The sequence below is a fragment of the Podarcis tiliguerta genome (assembly GCF_965153285.1).
Source record: "Podarcis tiliguerta genome assembly, chromosome: 3".
Lineage (NCBI taxonomy): Eukaryota > Metazoa > Chordata > Lepidosauria > Squamata > Lacertidae > Podarcis > Podarcis tiliguerta.
The window spans coordinates 75630203-75648063 of NC_139536.1; the positions used below are offsets into that span (position 1 = coordinate 75630203).

At 39.2% G+C, this 17861-nt stretch overlaps 1 protein-coding gene across 7 annotated transcripts in view; it reads left to right on the forward strand.

Moving 5' to 3' along the window:
• EPHA7 (EPH receptor A7) overlaps positions 1–17861 on the forward strand; it is a 167721-nt gene that overhangs the window by 10052 nt on the left and 139808 nt on the right. For 6 of the 7 annotated variants that reach the window (XR_014509533.1, XR_014509534.1, XM_083433424.1 and 3 more), the window contains exon 3: positions 1141–1810. Coding sequence is in view for 4 of the 7 variants with exons in the window: in XM_083433424.1 (XP_083289550.1) it covers positions 1141–1810 (670 nt within the window). In the remaining 3 variants the exon portion in view is untranslated. Of the gene's footprint in view, positions 1–1140; positions 3964–4343; positions 4923–17861 lie in introns of those variants that run through there. The other variant, XR_014509532.1, reaches the window with a different exon arrangement.

The window sequence follows — 17861 nt, forward strand, 5'->3', positions numbered from 1 at the left end:
GCTGCAGAGAGGCTGCGTAGCAGATTGTAGCCCCAATATTGCAGCCTTTGTTTGTAAATTTACATCTTTCTAAAGGCATTTTGTTTATTTTCATACCCCTGAAGTTTTGATTGATTTTGTAGAATGGAAAGCCCATAACTCAGCAGTAGCCCCATGGACCTGCCTGCCATTTCTCTGTATCAAATGTGTTGTGAATCTGTGCCTATTGAATAATACAATTCAGAGACTATGGCTGGGATCCAGTGTGGTTGTGTAGGAAGCTTTAGTGAAGCCAGCAGGGCTTCTAATTGCAACCTCCCTGAGCTTGTCTGAGAAAGTGATCTGGAAAAATCTGCCATGTCAGACACAAACTCTTTAGATCTTGGCACACAAAATTTGTGTGTGTTGTTTATTTATTTATGAAAGTATTTATATGCCACCCTTTCCTAAAATACCAGTCCTGTGTACAGCAATATAAAAACATAGCCTTTCTCTTTCATTAAAAGTAGTACAGAACATCATTAAAATGACCAGCTACTTCAGAAAATGGTAAACAACTGTATATGCCTAGTGCCATAAAATCTTCAAGAGATGCATAGAGGTCAAAAGTGAGGATGTCTGCCGAATCACAGTTGGAAGAGTGTTCCTCTATAGTCTTAGTTTTCTCGTTTAATTATTAAGATTGCAGACCATAGTCCATGGAATCAGTGACAAATTTCTCCTGTTTTTTTCCGTCAGATCTAGAGTACCCATTTAATGCAAGATGAAGTAAATGGATACAGTCTGGTTATAAAAACATTCATATAGCAATTTAGTGTGTCCAAACTCTTTCACTTAAAATACTGTATCTTGTAATCTTTGCAACAAACTTGTAAAGTAGTTTGGTATTACTCACAATCTGTATCTTAGATAGGACAGAGGGTAAAACGCAACTTGCATAGTTCAGGTAAGATTGAGAACCAGGGCTGCTCACTCCTTTGGCTACTACAGTATACTAGCTCTCCATGTAAATGCTTTTGATATTGCTAGGGTTTGGATCAGATTCATCACCACAGTTCAATTCCCTCCCCTCCCCCCAATATTTTTGAGAAAGATGCTTTATTGTTAAGCATGCTAAAATGTCCTATTTTAATATGAATAATTATTTCTTTTATGTTTTAGTGGGAAGAAATTAGTGGGCTGGATGAAAACTACACGCCTATACGAACGTACCAGGTATGCCAAGTCATGGAACCTAACCAAAATAACTGGCTTCGGACTAACTGGATCGCAAAAGGCAATGCACAAAGGATTTTTGTAGAACTAAAATTTACTCTGAGGGATTGTAATAGCCTTCCTGGAGTCCTGGGAACATGTAAAGAAACTTTCAACTTGCATTATTACGAAACAGACTATGACACTGGCAGGAGTATCAGAGAAAACCTGTATGTAAAAATAGATACTATTGCAGCTGATGAAAGCTTTACCCAAGGTGACCTTGGGGAGAGAAAGATGAAACTTAACACAGAGGTGAGAGAGATTGGACCTCTGTCCAAAAAAGGATTCTACCTTGCATTTCAGGATGTAGGTGCCTGCATTGCTTTGGTTTCTGTCAAAGTATACTACAAGAAGTGCTGGTCCATTATTGAGAACTTAGCTATTTTTCCAGATACAGTGACTGGGTCAGAGTTCTCCTCCTTAGTTGAGGTACGAGGAACCTGTGTCAGCAGCGCAGAAGAAGAGGCTGAGAACTCTCCTAGAATGCATTGTAGTGCAGAGGGAGAATGGTTAGTACCTATTGGAAAGTGTATCTGCAAAGCTGGTTTCCAGCAAAAAGGGGACACGTGTGAACGTAAGTAGAAAAAAAAATACTTTTATGTATTCCCCTACTGAAAATTTTACTGTGTCTCTTTTTTTAAAAAAAAATGACTTTTGAATGAAAGTGTTGCGTTATTTAGTTCAGATATCATGAGCCTTGGAATTGTTATGCTTCACACTAGCTGGCGTAGATCAATTGCATTCAAGGGTGGAAGTCAACAATTGAACGTTGCATTTTGAAAAGGCTGTTAAACTGACTATGCAGAGCACGGTTCATCTTTACTAATGTTGTTGCACGCACACTGTAAATGCAGTTACATAATGCTATTTTACAAGAAATAGGCCAAGGAGGACATTCTTCAGAATACCCTTGAAGAAATCACAACTTGCAGAAAAGATACCATGAACAATCTTGTGTGTGATGAATGCTTGCTGCTTATTCTGAGTAGCTTATTTGCAGGAAACTCTACAGAAACTAAAACTAAGAGTATAATGCACTTGTGATTAATTAGCCACTGAAAAGCTTTTTTGGGATGCATTAGGGTTAAGGTCCTAGGGATGGCTGTAGGAAAGCTGCTATTCAGAAAGGGAAACAAGTCACAGCATGTATGGATTCCTCTGCACCCATATCAGATCTGGTTCCTAAAGGTTTGATTCTACGTGGTTTGATTCATTACACAGGATTCTAAAATGCAAACACGTTTTATTTCTGCAAGTTTGCCACAGGTGGATTTTATACAGTGTGATATTGACTTTAGATCTTTGCAGGACTGAACAAATCTTCCAGTATTGAAGATGCAGAGAATAAGAACCTGTGTATTAAACTTGGGAGATAGTGTTAAGAATTGTAATATGAAACTACCCACGCAAATCTGTTAGAAGTATCATAAATACTGCTAACTTTGACTTTAAAAATAATAATAATAATAGGTGACTTGGGATGAACAAAGGTTTATCATAATAGTAATGGTAAACACTTTAATATTTGCTTGGTTTTTACCAACTTTTAATTATCACTGTTGTTTCTGAAGATAAACATGTCTTCCATAAAAGTGAGAATATTGTTTAAAACGAAATGTTGAGACCAGTGTCTAGACATTAGAATTCTACTAAATTAAACAGTCTTCTTGATTTTAGACCTCAATGGTATTTTTGGTTGAGGCATTAAACGATAACTTGTTTTTAAATTTCTCTGTGTTCATTTTGCAAGAATACTTCTCATATCTGGCCGGCTGCCAATGAAACTGCTAAGACAATATGCTACCCTGGAGGTGATCCAGGTTTCATTTTGTGGGGGGTTTTTTGGTCTTCCTCTCCATCTCTTTGTTCAAAAATAATCCTGATAAGTTTCAAAATAAGCCCATGTATGTTAGATAGCTACTAACCCTATTTATTTATTTAAGTCTATATACCGCTTGATTGTAAAAACAAAACAAATCTCAAAGCTGTATACAAAAGATAAAAGCTGTAAGCTCTTTTATGTTGGAAGGACATGAGGTGTCTTAAATGCCTTTAGTCAGCTGCCTCATTCTGATACTAGTTAGAATTTTCTGCTTTGAGAGCATTAATGATAAACTTTGTAGTAACTTATAATGTAGCTGGAAGAATGGTACATTCACTTTGAAGGAAATTGAACACAACATTAATGCAATTTGTTCTTCTTACTGTCAAGTTTTATAGTATATGAAGCAGAATCAGGCTTTAACTGATCTTTAAGGTCTGCATCCTGCAAGCACTTTGGATGTGTTAGCAATTAATAATTAACCTCCTTGGGTCAAGTGAGTAAATTAGTGAATGTTTACATTGCAGTCCACACTCGGTCACCCTAGCTTTGGCCCCCATCTACAGATGTGCAGCAAGGTCTTCGTGTGCAAAGCTTAAAAAAATAATCACCTGTTTTTTTGGGAAATGGTAGGGTCTGAATTTATCTCCGCTCCCTATAACACCATCTCTTTGGTTCTACGAATGGGTCTGATCTATCAAAGGAAAAGTCCTAGCTTCTGAGTGAGAGGATCTAGCAAAGGGCACTGCCCATGTTTCCTTTGTATACAGAAAATGATTTTCACAAGAAAAACCTTCTTTTGTGTGCACCTTCCCTTTACTAAATTAAAGTGATTATGTGCAGAGAAATCTGATTTTAATGGAATTTACATAGGCCTCTGTGTTTTGGGGGTTGTTATGTACATAGTTAGGGGACGCAGGTGGCGCTGTGGGTAAAACCTCAGCGTCTAGGACTTGCCGATTGCATGGTTGGTGGTTCAAATCCCCACGGCGGGGTGCACTCCTGCTGCTCGGCCCCAGCGCCTACCAACCTAGCAGTTCGAAAGCACCCCCGGGTGCAAGTAGATAAATAGGGACCGCTTACTAGCGGGAAGGTAAACGGCGTTTCCGTGTGTGCTGTGCTGGCTTGCCAGAGCAGCTTTGTCACGCTGGCCATGTGACCCGGAAGTGTCTGCGGACAGCGCTGGCTCCTGGCCTCTAGAGTGAGATGAGCGCACAACCCTAGAGTCTGTCAAGACTGGCCCGTACGGGCAGGGGTACCTTTACCTTTACCTTTATGCACATAGTTTACATTTTGTTTAGATATATCCATTCTACTTCTAAAATATTTTGAGAGAATTATTAATATTCGATAACTACAATCACAAACACATTTTCTGGGAGTATGATTCATTGAACACAGTGAGACTTACTTTTGAGTAAATATGCTCAGCATTGTGATATTAAGGCGGACATTGCAATTCTTGCTAACAGACATCCACCAAAGAAAAAAAAAAGCTGTGTTGCTGTGTTCTTCCTCCAGTCATAGCACAACCTTTGCGGAAAATTTATATAAATTCAGCATATATGTTGTGGTCTTTTATTCTGCATCCAATTAACCAATAGGCTTTAGCCATTTGTGTAGCCAGATCTGTACCGTTTCCTAATATGTTTTGTTGTTATGGTGTTTTAATTAGTATTTTGAAATTGAATATATTTGCATATTGCCAATATAGATATCTTTGTGTACTTTCATGCATATACATATACTATGCAATAAATAAGCTAATTCAGACTTAAAGGAATACCTAAGAAAAGACTTTCTCACTGACTATATTTTCAGTGTGGTGCATAATATGTTTTTTCTTTAGACGGAAAGTATATTCAGGTTGAAATGAGGCTTTTTTTTCTGGGTGGGAAACTTTGAGAAGTGCTGATATAATCCATATTCCATATGTTCTGTGTTATTTAAAAAGGAAAATAATACTCATTTGCTCACACATGGCTATATAATATTTCATATGCTAGGAAGCACTTCTCAGTGTGCATGAAATATATATGAAAATTAATTTGGCATTGTGTCTGAAAAGTCAGGCTTCCAATAAAAGCAAAACTGATCTACTCTTCAGTTCAGCTGCTTCATGACATGAAGAAATAGTTGTCCAAAACATGTGAAAGGGGTATGGTCTTTTTTGTGTCACGCGGCTTACGTGCTGAAACAGCATTCAGTGCAATGTGACACTGCTATTCTGAATAGTTTTAAAAATAAATTTAAAAACCTGATTTACCCATAAAATGCTTTAAATATGGCCAGGTCTTGTGCTGTCCATTTGTTTCTAGGTAATGTAGATATTATTAAATTGAGAACTGCTTGATATTACAGGTGTAAGGATATCACTGTCATTTGGTTCCCACACCTACATATATGTACAGTGTTATAATTTGTGTGATGGAGAAGACGGTGCACTGCACCTTCTTCCTTCCACTACACGCAGAATATATAGTATGAGAAAGGTGGTCCTGGTGGAGGCTAGTAGAAGAAGAAGAAGAAGAGTTTGGATTTGATATCACGCCTTTCACTCCCTTTAAGGAGTCTCAAAGCGGCTAACATTCTCCTTTCCCTTCCTCCCCCACAACAAACACTCTGTGAGGTGAGTGGGGCTGAGAGACTTCAAAGAAGTGTGACTGGCCCAAGGTCACCCAGCAGCTGCATGTGGAAGAGCGGGGACGCGAACCCGGTTCCCCAGATTAGGAGACTACCGCTCTTAACCACTACACCACACTGGCTCTCAGTAATGCATGGAGCCATGATCTGTGTGGTTTTTCCCCTAACAAAAAGGATAACTCTACAATGAAATGAAAGAAAGTGAAATGTATATGAAGGAATACATTGGACAAATTTGAACGACATATGAGATGCCTTTCTGGTGTACTTTGACTATAACAACATTTCCCCCCAAACAACAGCTGCTAATATCACCTGGGAATCTCACTCCTTGCCCAGATGGCATACATAAATTTTCGCCCCATCCCCTTCTTCCCACTTGTTTTTCCTTCATCTGGTTGCCTTCCCTTCCCTCTTATCTTGATTGAAGACACAAGACTGGGTTTTCAATTATTCTGCAGAATCCAAAGACTGTAAGACAGGGACATAATTTAATTATCAAAAGCTCCCCATCCCCCACCCCGCTGATAATTATGTACCGCACAAAGAGTTGGTTTGTATCTGTGCTTTACACTTTTACATTTTGCTCTGATTTTAGCTATAATTATTGTCCTTTATTTCAGTTATTTATTGTGAATGAAAAATCCCAGCAAATAAGTAAACAAAGCTACACTACTCCTCTGAGGGATGAACAGCGCTTTATCTTTGTGATAGTATGTTGACAAACCTGAGTTTGCTGTGATAGCATTTGTGTGTGGGAGAAGGTGATTATAGAGATGGACTGAGAGGCTGGAGGATTGTTTTACCATGCCTGCATCTGTCAGTTCTCGATAATACTGGCCTACCTTCCAGTTGTTATAAGGATTACTAAGATAACACATGTAAAGTGCTTTGCAGTGTTCAACGTGAATGCTAAGCAAGTAAGCGGGAAGTGAGCTATACTAGTGCATAATCTCATATCATGACCATTGAATTGGATAGTGGTTTCAGTGCTGAAATTTGGTTTTAAGAAAGCTGTCATATAGAAGTGAGCAGAGGTGCTGGAGATTCAGAGACTTCATATACCTTCCAGTGTGCATTTGGTATGCAAAAATCTCTATCTTTTGTATGTTGCATTTCCCACTGCGCAGAGCAGTGGATGTCCAAGATATATGTTTCCAATGAGAGCAGGGCCCTTTTTGTGCTGTAGCAAGAGAAACAACCAGAAACCTGTACTTTGAAGTTGCATCCATATGTGTAGTGAGGAACATTAATGTCCCGGAACAGGAGAAACAGGTAGCTTGCTGTGAAAGGTCAGACACCAGAGAAGCAATTCTTTTTATTCTCAAGTGATGAAGAAGTTTAATTGTCATATATCAATATTACAATGCTTTCAAAGTTCATTCATTATTTCGTTTTGTTTGTATGCCGCTTTTCCACACAAAAATATGCTCAAGGCAGCTTGCAACAAAGAAAACAGGAAAGCATTTCAAAGAAACACTACAAAAGCCATTTCATAATAATATAGCAAAACAATAGCAGATTTAACAACATGCCAAAAACAAACAAACACATTTTGATACTAAGGCTATCGCTTCACCTCATTCCTAGAGACCCTCCTCCCATTATGTTGCTCACCGACCCTTTCCTTCAGCAGCTTTTTATAAGTTCTGGTACGATTGTTTGAATTCTTAGGTGCAGTGTACATACTGTTCTGTATCTGCGCGTTTCCATTGCTATAAACATTGGAAAAGACATGACTGGAATAAGAAATGCCAGAACTCAAGCATTCAGAAGCTGAAATTAAGGTGGAAGGAGGAACTGGAAAGGGGTGGGGGGATTAAGAAAACCCAGTCAGGGCACTGTAAGCATTCCATGCATGAAACAAGTGGAAGAAAAAAGATTTATGTGATGAATATTTGCATGATTGGGCAAAACATTCCAAACCTGATGCGCTACTGAAAGATGGAATCATGCACTCACTTTCACCCAGCTGTCAGTCCATTTGTATTGATTAGCTCAGGAATTCTAATACAAGTCTCCTTTTACCTGAGAAACCATGGAAATTGTGCTCTCTTTGATCTTTATCTGGGCCTGAAGCTACTCTTATATTTATTGCCACTTAAGACTGTAGTGTAAAAATCAATTATTGCTCCCTCACTTTTAGCATTAATAATACATGTGCTTAATGTTTTCCCTCCATTGTGCAGGCCCCACATTCAAATGGTAGTCTAGTTTATTAAAACCAATAATATGTTCATAGAATGTGGACATGTAGTCATTAAGTCTGAAAGGTTATGAATTAAACTGTTTCAATTTAATGTGCTGTAGCAGACCAAAAAGAATTTCTGTAAGTGGCTTACTTATTGCGTGGTTGTAGAAATTGAGACTATTTTTTATTTTTTATGAACTTTTATTCTTTCAACAGGGAAACTTGTGATTTTAAAATATTTTTTCTTGGTCTTTTAAAAATTAATCAAGCTACACTGAAACTGGGATTGGAGCAAAAATACATGCAAAATATCATATTTCAAGTAACTGGTTGTTTTTTTTAAGCCAGTTGTTTGAAGAAACTCTGTTGTAAGCTGTATAAACTCATGTAATTTCATTTCATTCAAGAAACCAAATGGTCAAAATAGATGCTGTTCACAGCATTTACAAGTAATGCAGTAGTTACATCTGTGCATATTTTATAGGAAGAAATTAACTGGTATTGATCTTTCCATGTTTGAGCTAGTGCAATTCTGATAGCTTCGTAGGGCCCAGTATTGCCAAACTTCTGCATATGAGGTTCTGATGTAGTGTGAAATCACATATCTCTGAAAGCACTACATGGCTATATGTGGCGAATGAGAGATGGGCCTTGTCATTACAGATTAATTTGATTGTGGCAGCGAGTAGCCTGGTTCACACAGCGCAAACCCTGTGCCTGTGGGTTTACTTAACAAATGTGAGTAGGGCCCCTGGAATATGGAGTATTTGTGCTAAGCGCACTTCATAGGACAGGTAGTGCTGGCCCTTTGGCCAAGCAAAACAGCAGTGCCAGTTGCCAGTCGTGAGGCCAAGTAATACTTCCAGCCCCCTGAAAGTTACTACTCTGGCGTCTCCACCTTCTGTCTTTTAGATTGCAAGTTCCTAGGGCCAGATACTTGTTTTTCTTCCCTGTAAGTTCCATATATCTTGCTTTGAAATAGTAGTAATTCTTAAGCAGCTTACCAGAAAGTAAGTTTGATTCCAAAGGCCCAGGTTTCAAAAATACATGCTGAGGAATGTAGGTTTCCACAGCCTTTTAGTTTCAACCATAGTACTGGCCTTTGTTAAAAAAATTACTACATTGTGAATAAAAACTTTTAAGTCAGAATACGCAAATGCAAATCTCTGGAGTGCAAGAGTAGTCACAACTGTGGATTTAATTCACTGTGGCTGGCAGATAGCTGGCTACAAGTTTAAGGCTGCAACCTTAATAGTGACGAAAACTTGTATAGGATGTCACTGCATATAAGTCTTGCAGTGATATGACTGGATGGGCAAGTTATCTAGGTTGCCTAAATCACACGTCTCCTCTTAGGTATTATAGCTGTATGGGATATTTGAACCATTAGTGAGGGTTGGAAAGCATAAACCTTGCCCTAGTAGATAGCAGGTACAATGTATACGCAAGCAGTTGTGGCATGGTACCATTTTCTTGTTTTCAGCTGCAGTGCTCACATACGCTTAAGAAAGCACAATAGCAGTCATTAAAATTCAGTAGATACCAGTCTTACTGCTTGTTACCAGTCCAAAAAATGGAGTCTAGAAAAACAGTGAGGTTGATTGATGGTGATATTCTGAGAAAATGTACACAAACAAGCTGCTTAGGTAACTTGAGCACATGAAACCAATGTAGCATAAGCTCAAAGATCCTCTCAGCAAGATCTGATTCTTAATCTAATAAAGTTGCAGCCCATTAAACCTCATTTATGGTCTCTACATCTTCTTTCTGACTCCTGGGGCAAAATGCAGAAGCCATTTGATAATTTTTATTCAGCGACCATCCAGAGCAAATGAAGTAGCTACTGCAAAGGCCAAGTAATTTAATATGTCAGAATATCCTTAAAAAAGATTACCACTATGTTTAGAAATCACAGGGCTCTTGTGCATGTTGAAGAGTACACCTCCTTAAAAAAGAAATAACTTGACATAAAGCAAATTCAGCATTCCATAGTGCCAGCTAATAATTAACTGGCTGATGGGATTTATAGCCATAGTCCACCTGCTAGCTTGATGTCTGGAGGCCTGATATGTCCAAAAGCCTTAAGTGAGATATCAAATATCAACCCCGTCTCTTCTGTTATGGATCAAGTATTCCATTGTCAAACCCTTAATCCTTGCACTCAAGGCTGTATATTTGCTTTTATTCATATTGGATTTTTGTGTGTGCAGAAAAGGGGCTTGTATCTTCTTTTTCACTTATCACCCCTACTTGGAACAGCTACACTCCAGAGAACCCAGTCTTGAATCTCCAGCACAGCCAGTTCCGGCAGAGTTTGGATGTCATTGCTGATTAGCTTTGTCTTCAAGCTCCATGTTCCCCAAGAAATTAAGCATTGTCCCCATGTTACCTCAAGAGATGTCTAGGCATTTTACCTATTTGGCAGCACATGATCAGCCAGTTTTATAAGAGATTAAAATAAATGCTTACATTGGATTACGGCCTAAATAACAGATTTAGGGGGCAAACACATTCAAAGCTATCAAATACAGTTTGTACAGTGTGACTCTGTACAGACACACTGTCACAAATTGAAAGTTATTTTCCCTTACGTGGTTTCTGGATGGTCCAAATAAAAAGTCCCTTTAGGCATAAACAGCTTGCTTTGCCTTAAGATCAAAATCAACCCAACACAAATTTCATGCTCACCATTTGTTGTTTTGTTTCCTTCTGGACTAAGCCATGTATAAAGGAGCCCCCCAAATGGACTTCAGATGGGAAGCCCAGGGCAGGCAGGCGTGATGCACTTTTCTACCACTTCAAAATTTCCTGTTTTGGGGGGGGGGGGAGAGCTCACATCCTTTTTGAAACGCAGAACTCCAGTTCCATTAAAAGGCATAGAGGGCCAAGGGGATGGAGAAGGGTTTTTCCGCTCACACTTTAGGGACATCAAGGTAAATAGGGTGGGAAGAAAGTGCACTGCAATTTCATATTCTGAACCCCACCCCATCTGTGTACGGGGTTGCTTTGTACCTCCTCGTTCAGTCATTCTAGGTTTTACTGCTGATGATTTGAAGAGGCAGCTGCTGGCTAGGAGTTCAGATGGAGGAAAGAGTCAGAGGAGTGTTACTGAGTGCAGTGAGTACCGTATTTTTCGCTCTATAACACGCACCCGACCATAACACGCACGTAGTTTCTAGAGGAGGAAAACAAGGAAAAAAATATTCTAAACGAAACAGTGGATGTATGATTTTTGTGGTTCATGCTGTGGCCACAGACATGTGATCTGACAGTGAGTTTGGAGTAGCCCAATGCAAAAATCCTGAGGATCCATGTGGATCCATGCTTTGTAACCACGTTTTTGCACCACTGCGGCCCTAGGCAACAGTGGGTGCGTGATTTTTTTTGGTGCAAGATGTAGCCATGGACATGCTATGTGATCTGATGGTGAATTTGGGGTGACCCAGTGCAAAAATCCTGAGGATCCATGTGGATCCGTGCTTTGTAACCACATTTTAAGTGGGGAGGGAAGGAAAAGCACTCAAGGGACAAGGAGCACGCCTGGGGTGGGTGGAGAAGGATGCTGCTAATAATGCAGAAGAGTGGTTTGAGGGGAGAAGGCTCCTCTCCTCTCCCACTTTGCTCCTTTAAAGAAGCAGACTCTCTGTCCTTCTCTCCTCCCCACTCAGCGGCTCTTCTCCCGCTTTGCTGTTTCAAAGCGAGCCACGGAGGAGGGAAGGAAGGGGAACCATGGATCCTCTGCTCACGACTGCAGCAGATCCCCCACCACCACCACCCGTAGGCATTCCCTCCATAACACACACAGACATTTCCCTTTACTTTCTAGGAGGAAAAAAGTGAGTGTTATGGTGCAAAAATACGGTAACTATTGGGTAAGAGTTAGAAGGAATCTGATTCTTAGCCAGTCTCAGCTTTGCACAGCAATTGGCAGCTTGAAATGTATTGTGAGTGCAAAAGGTAAGATTGCTGCGGTAACGAAGGCACAACCAGGGACATGTCTCTCTGGGTGAGGAGAAAAGGAAGGCAAGGGCAAAGGAGGGGGAGGGATAAAACTTGAAGTGAAACTTAGCTAGCATAGAATAACTTGTTGCCTACAGAGAAGTAAAAACAAGTTTTAGAAACCAAAACCAAAATCGCCAGGTATACGAAAGAACAGGAAAGAACGAGGTAGCCTTAGTTACCCTAAGAGAGACAGGTGCTTCTGTCTTTGGAGCAGCCCTACCTGGCCTGCTTAGACCTATTTAATTGGAATGAAAGCTATGTAGTGTGTTTGTAAATTCTCAAAAAAGGAAGAAAGTATGGAATTCTGATTACCAGACTTAAATGTATGGTTGTCATGGTAACTGGATGGGCACATTTGAGTTTATCTTCACAAGTTGTCTGATACATAAAAAGAATCATTTGTAATTAGATTGCTAATGAATTTTCTTGTCCTTTTCTACCAGGAAATTATTTGTGTTTGGGGGCAACTTCTGCACATGGTTGCTGGATCAGGAACTGCATATACACAGCTAGCAGCAGACACTGACCTGCACTGTAAAACACATTTGGATGTTAGGAGTTTAGCATAGCCCACATTCACAGTACATGCATGTCTACGAACACAGTCTTGTTTCATTTTTGCGGACGTAATCTGATGCAGTGTTTTATGTTACACCTCCCTTTCCAAGTGTATCCAAAGCCCTTCATAGATGTTATCTTCCCTATCCTTACAACAACTAGAAGTTAAGTACAGTGGTACCTCGGGTAACATACGCTTCAGGTTACAGACATTTCGGGTTACAGACTCCTCTAACCCAGAAATACTACCTCGGGTTAAGAACTTTGCTTCAGGATGAGAACAGAAATTGTGCTCCGGCGGCGCGGTGGCATCAGGAGACCCCATTAGCTAAAGTGGTGCTTCAGGTTAAGAACAGTTTCAGGTTAAGTACAGACCTCCGGAACGAATTAAGTACTTAACCCGAGGTACCACTGTACTATTATCATAATGTTAAGAAGGGAAGTGAATTGATGAGATGTCTAAGGCTAGTGAGTTCATGAATGTAGTGAAATTTGAGATGGGGACTATGAGCTCAGAGCTTATTGTCATGACCACTTTACTACACCCACTCTCAAATTTGGAAACATAAGAACAAATTTAGTGGACAGAGCTAAGCGCATGCTACATAAATCAGTGCGTCTTAAAAGCAATTAACTTCATTATACAGTGGTACCTCAGGTTACATACGCTTCAGGTTACAGACTCCGCTAACCCAGAAATAGTGCTTCAGGTTAAGAACTTTGCTTCAGGATGAGAACAGAAATCGTGTTCCGGCGGCGCGGCAGCAGCAGGAGGCCCCATCAGCTAAATGGGGTTTCAGAACGGAATGAATTAAGTACTTAACCCGAGGTACCACTGTATTAATTAATTAATATTATATTAATTCAATAGATTTTATTATTATTCAAATAACACTATCGGTGTACATAATTCATGTTCATAATAAAGATTTCCCCTGCCATTACCAAAAACCACATCCCCACTTCCTTTCTTCTTCACAGGTGCTATTTACAGAAAACTACAGCTTCAGTGGCAAGTAGAAGCTGGGGGGGGGGCAATTTTCATCAGGAAACCAGCCTGGGCCCCCAAGCTACATCAGGAGAACCCATAGCTGTTTTTTCTAAAAATAAATGTGACCAGTTTAATCATATTTATTGATAAAAACACATGAATTGCCTAAATTGAAGGATTTATGTTGCTTAACTTTATGCAGCTTTGTACCCAGTGTTGTTAGTTTCAAGTCCAATGATTTTCTGTCGCATGTATTTAATAGTATGGGTGTGTGGTGTGTTAGAATTATAAGCAATTGCACACTAATGAAGTTTGGTTTGAGTTGGTCTGGTGTGTTGTTAAGGAATAAATATTGAATTTCAACAGACATTCAAACATTCAACAGAGAACTTTTTAAAAAAGAAAACTTCTAATGCACAGTATACATGAAAAATGCACAGTCTCCGCTTTCACATCAGATCTTCACAATTCTTTAGCTTAAGATATTTATTTGTATTTAATTTTAGGAAAGAACTACCATTCATTTTTCATTAACGGTGAGGAGATAACGTACTGTTAGCTGCCAGTCAAAAATGGAGTATAGGAGAATACTGACATTGATTGATGGACATGTTCTGACACTACACACATACATTCTATTTAGGTCATTTGAGCATGAGGCCAGTGCAGCATAGCTCCAAAGATTAGAAAATAATCCTTTGCTTGAGTTATTCCAGGATATGTGAAAATTCACTTGACACCAGAGTTTTCTAAACCATTTCCTCCCATTAAGAACTGTGTCTACTTTGATATGGCAAATACCATCAAGGTGGTTCTTCCACAAAATAAGACAAACACCAGCTTTTCTGTATAAATTCTATTAGTGGCATATCACTTTACAATGGGCATTTTCAATTTCTATCATGTTCCTTTTTAGCAGAAAACACATTGAAAACCAGATACTAAGGGTGAAAATAAGATGCTAAGGCTGAGCACAGCATATATTCAAGTGTGAGCTTCAATGTAATTAATTAATTTATTTTGAACCGAGTTTCCACTGCTGCCTTTGAAAAGGAAGAAGTTTATAGGCACCCTGCTGTCATCATGGAACTTTCCTTTCCTTGTATCACTGTGGGTGGCTTTGGGCATGTTAACCTGTCAATTAAGGATCCCTCAGGAGCAATTTATGGTGCCTTGAAAGAAGTTGCACCTCTTGAGACTGCTGCACTCTGGGGCTGATCATTATATGAACATAGGCAGAAATCATCTAGTGACAGCCTACAGCTGGTCATTCAATTGCATGCTTATTGAGGAGCAACTGCTTCCATATATCAGAGGCATGGTCAACAGAACTCCTCCTGGGCTGCTCTGGGATTGAAATTCCTCAATGCCATAGGTTTAGGGATTTAGGGATATCGCTTTGCCATAGTAGACCAAGAACTGTTTTATGAACATGCTAGAGATTTAGAGGCTATAATTTACTCTACATTTTCCTGTGTGGATATTTAATCTTCAGTGAATCTACATGGCTCAGATTACTTTCTCCTTCCCCAGTAGGGTCAGTTCTTCATGCATTCTACAGTGAAATCAGAACAGTGTTCTGGGGTGGTAATTTCAAATGCTTTATTTGGTTTTATTAATTATACTTCCGGGCAAATTGTCAGTGGTCTTTGTGCTTTGGAATGTGCCAGAATTCTCCCATCCTTCTGCCTTCAGCTATTAGTGCAACATAGTACTGAGCAACCTATGCCAGTAACCTCTTCTTTTCCCCTCCCACCGGAATTTCCTTGGAATCTGCTGGTAGGCTTTGATCTGCCATTTGGAAGCTATTTTGCTAACGTCTCAGGAGGGCGTGTGATAGTAACCCCATGATGTCACCTTTTTCCTGTTTGATCCTAGGAAGTAAAAGCCAGCCTTAACTTCCAGGAGTTAGGCTTTGGTTTACTCATTTTATTTTTTGTATACAATGGTACCTTGCTTCGGGTTGCATATGCTTCAGGTTGCAGACTCTGCTAACCCAGAAATAGTACCCTGGATTAAGAACTTTGCTTCAGGATGAGAACAGAAATCATGCTCCGGTGGTGTGGCAGCAGCAGGAGGCCCCATTAGCTAAAGTGGACCTCCAGAACGAATTAGGTTCTTAACCCGCGGTACCACTGTACAAAATGTTTTGATTTTGAATGCTTTCCTCAGTTTTGAAAATAGTTTGGCATGCAACATGGGGAGTTGTTAAGAGAACAACTTCTAAAGCCTCATTGGAATCATGGAACAAGTTTCATTTTTCTTTGGATCCTGGTTTTGGGCATCATCCCTGCATTGGCATTCATGTGAGCGAATTGCATTGGTTTGTGCGAGCTGAAAGCTCATGAGTGTCATCACCATAATATAGAGTGTTATAGAAAACTTAGGTCTTGTAAGATATTTATTAAAGAAAGATATGAGAAGCTGCTTTATCCTAGGTTCAGCTCATCTCTGTAGTTTTTAACTGCCCACCCTGAGCTCCTTCGGGTCTGAGGGATAAAGTGCTTCCTAGCTCTGCTTCAATAGATCTTTTGTGCAGCAATGTCTGGATTGAATTGGGGGTTGTTACGCATGCAAGGCATGTATTCAAACACTGAGTTACCACCTTTCCTTTTCATTACCTTTGAGAAAGTAATGCTTATGAATTGCCTACCTCACCAGGTCTGTTTGAATTATTCATGCAAATGATAATCCCCTGGTTTAGTAAGGAGTTGGCACCTTTATGCTAATTATATGTCAGTTGATAAAAGTGTGAGGACCTGATCTTGCAACTTTTTATCAAACAAAAATGTCAAGAAGCTGGGGGAGTGCTGCATTAGACATTTTTAAAAAGTGACCTTTATGGTTTTAAAATGTAACTATAGGTTTGTATTCTGTGTTTTGTTCTCTGAAATTGTTTTATAAAGCAAGAGTACCATGGATGCATGCAGTCTTAGGCACTTTGTGCAGCTCAAATAACAAAGTATGTGGGGTGGTTTTTTTTTGGGGGGGGGGGGATCTTTCCTTTCTCCATGAATCAAAGCACTATGTAAGTAACAACACCTCCAAATTAGATCAGGCCCCCTAACAAAGCCTTGTGTCACTCTGCTGCTTCTGTACAGAATAGCTATGTTTCCCTATATAGTTCTGTTTCTGCAGGTCCAGGGGATTTGCAAGAAGCTGTCCAAAATATTGCTCGTAGAGCACTGAAGGGCTTTTAAAATTTGTTTTAAAGCACAGCAGTGGATGATTTAAGAGAAGAAAAGAAAAGTTTGAATCTTAGGCGGGTTTAAAACAAAAAAACCCTAAGTTCTGCTTTGACATAAACAGCTCACAGTTCTTCAGAACTCTGCTGGCAGTATTCTAAGCACCCTCACATTGTAAGTTGCTTTGGTTTGCCTTGGTCAGGATAAAGTGACTAACAAATCTAATAAATAATAATTAATACCAGTAATAAAGTGTTTTAGAGGCCTATAAGGCTTAGTACTCAAAAGGCTGGTGTGGAGTTTATTTTTTATTTTTTTAAAAAAATAAAATAAAATGAAGTAAAATATACAAGCAAGAATGCACACCACTCAATCACTTGCAAATTATTTTAAGGTTAAAAAGAGTAAACAAAATCCCTCACTATTTCCCTTGAAAATATGACACTACTACAGATTATGGAAATGTGTTAACCCCTGTTACTTCAACCACAAAAAGTCCCTTATCATATTTTTCTGCAAATTTGCAAGCTTAATCTGTTTTGCAGTTGGGGCCCCTATGTCTGCAAATTTTATCCACTTTGACCAAAAGGAGGAGAGGTTATATGTATTCTTAAGTATTCAACTCAGATCCTGAAACATAAAGCAGAGAGAGTGCAGAGCTACTTGGAAACACATAGAACTTCAAAAATTCAAAGATGAAAAGTGAACTTTGGGACCTATGAACACCTCTGATAAATACTGAAATTGAGATGCCTTGCTGTGCCTAACTGCATATAGTTTATTCATCTAAATCAAAGCTAATAATTTGATTTTGTGAAAGCTTTTCAGAATAAATAACTCAGTGGTGAGGATTTCATATATACGATTAACCATTAGCACAGTATCAATTAATAATTAACGAAAACTTGCATAAGATTGTGCAGTTCAGGAGGGAAGGAGCGAGAAAAATTACCCATCCACTATGTCTTTGTGACCAACTCCAGTAACTTCTATCTCTTTGGTTCTGGGAATATAGAGTAATCATGGGGTTCATTCCTTTACATATGTTAGCATTAACTACGTGGCCCAGAATTACTGTTCTATAAAATATCTTTGTGTTACATTAAATTTAACACTGTCTCTATACTATATATGGCAACAAAGATCAAAATATATCAGTTAGCCTAATAATTTATCTGTTTTACCTGTGACTAGGGGCCACATGTGATTTGTGTTCCATCAGTTCCAAATCAT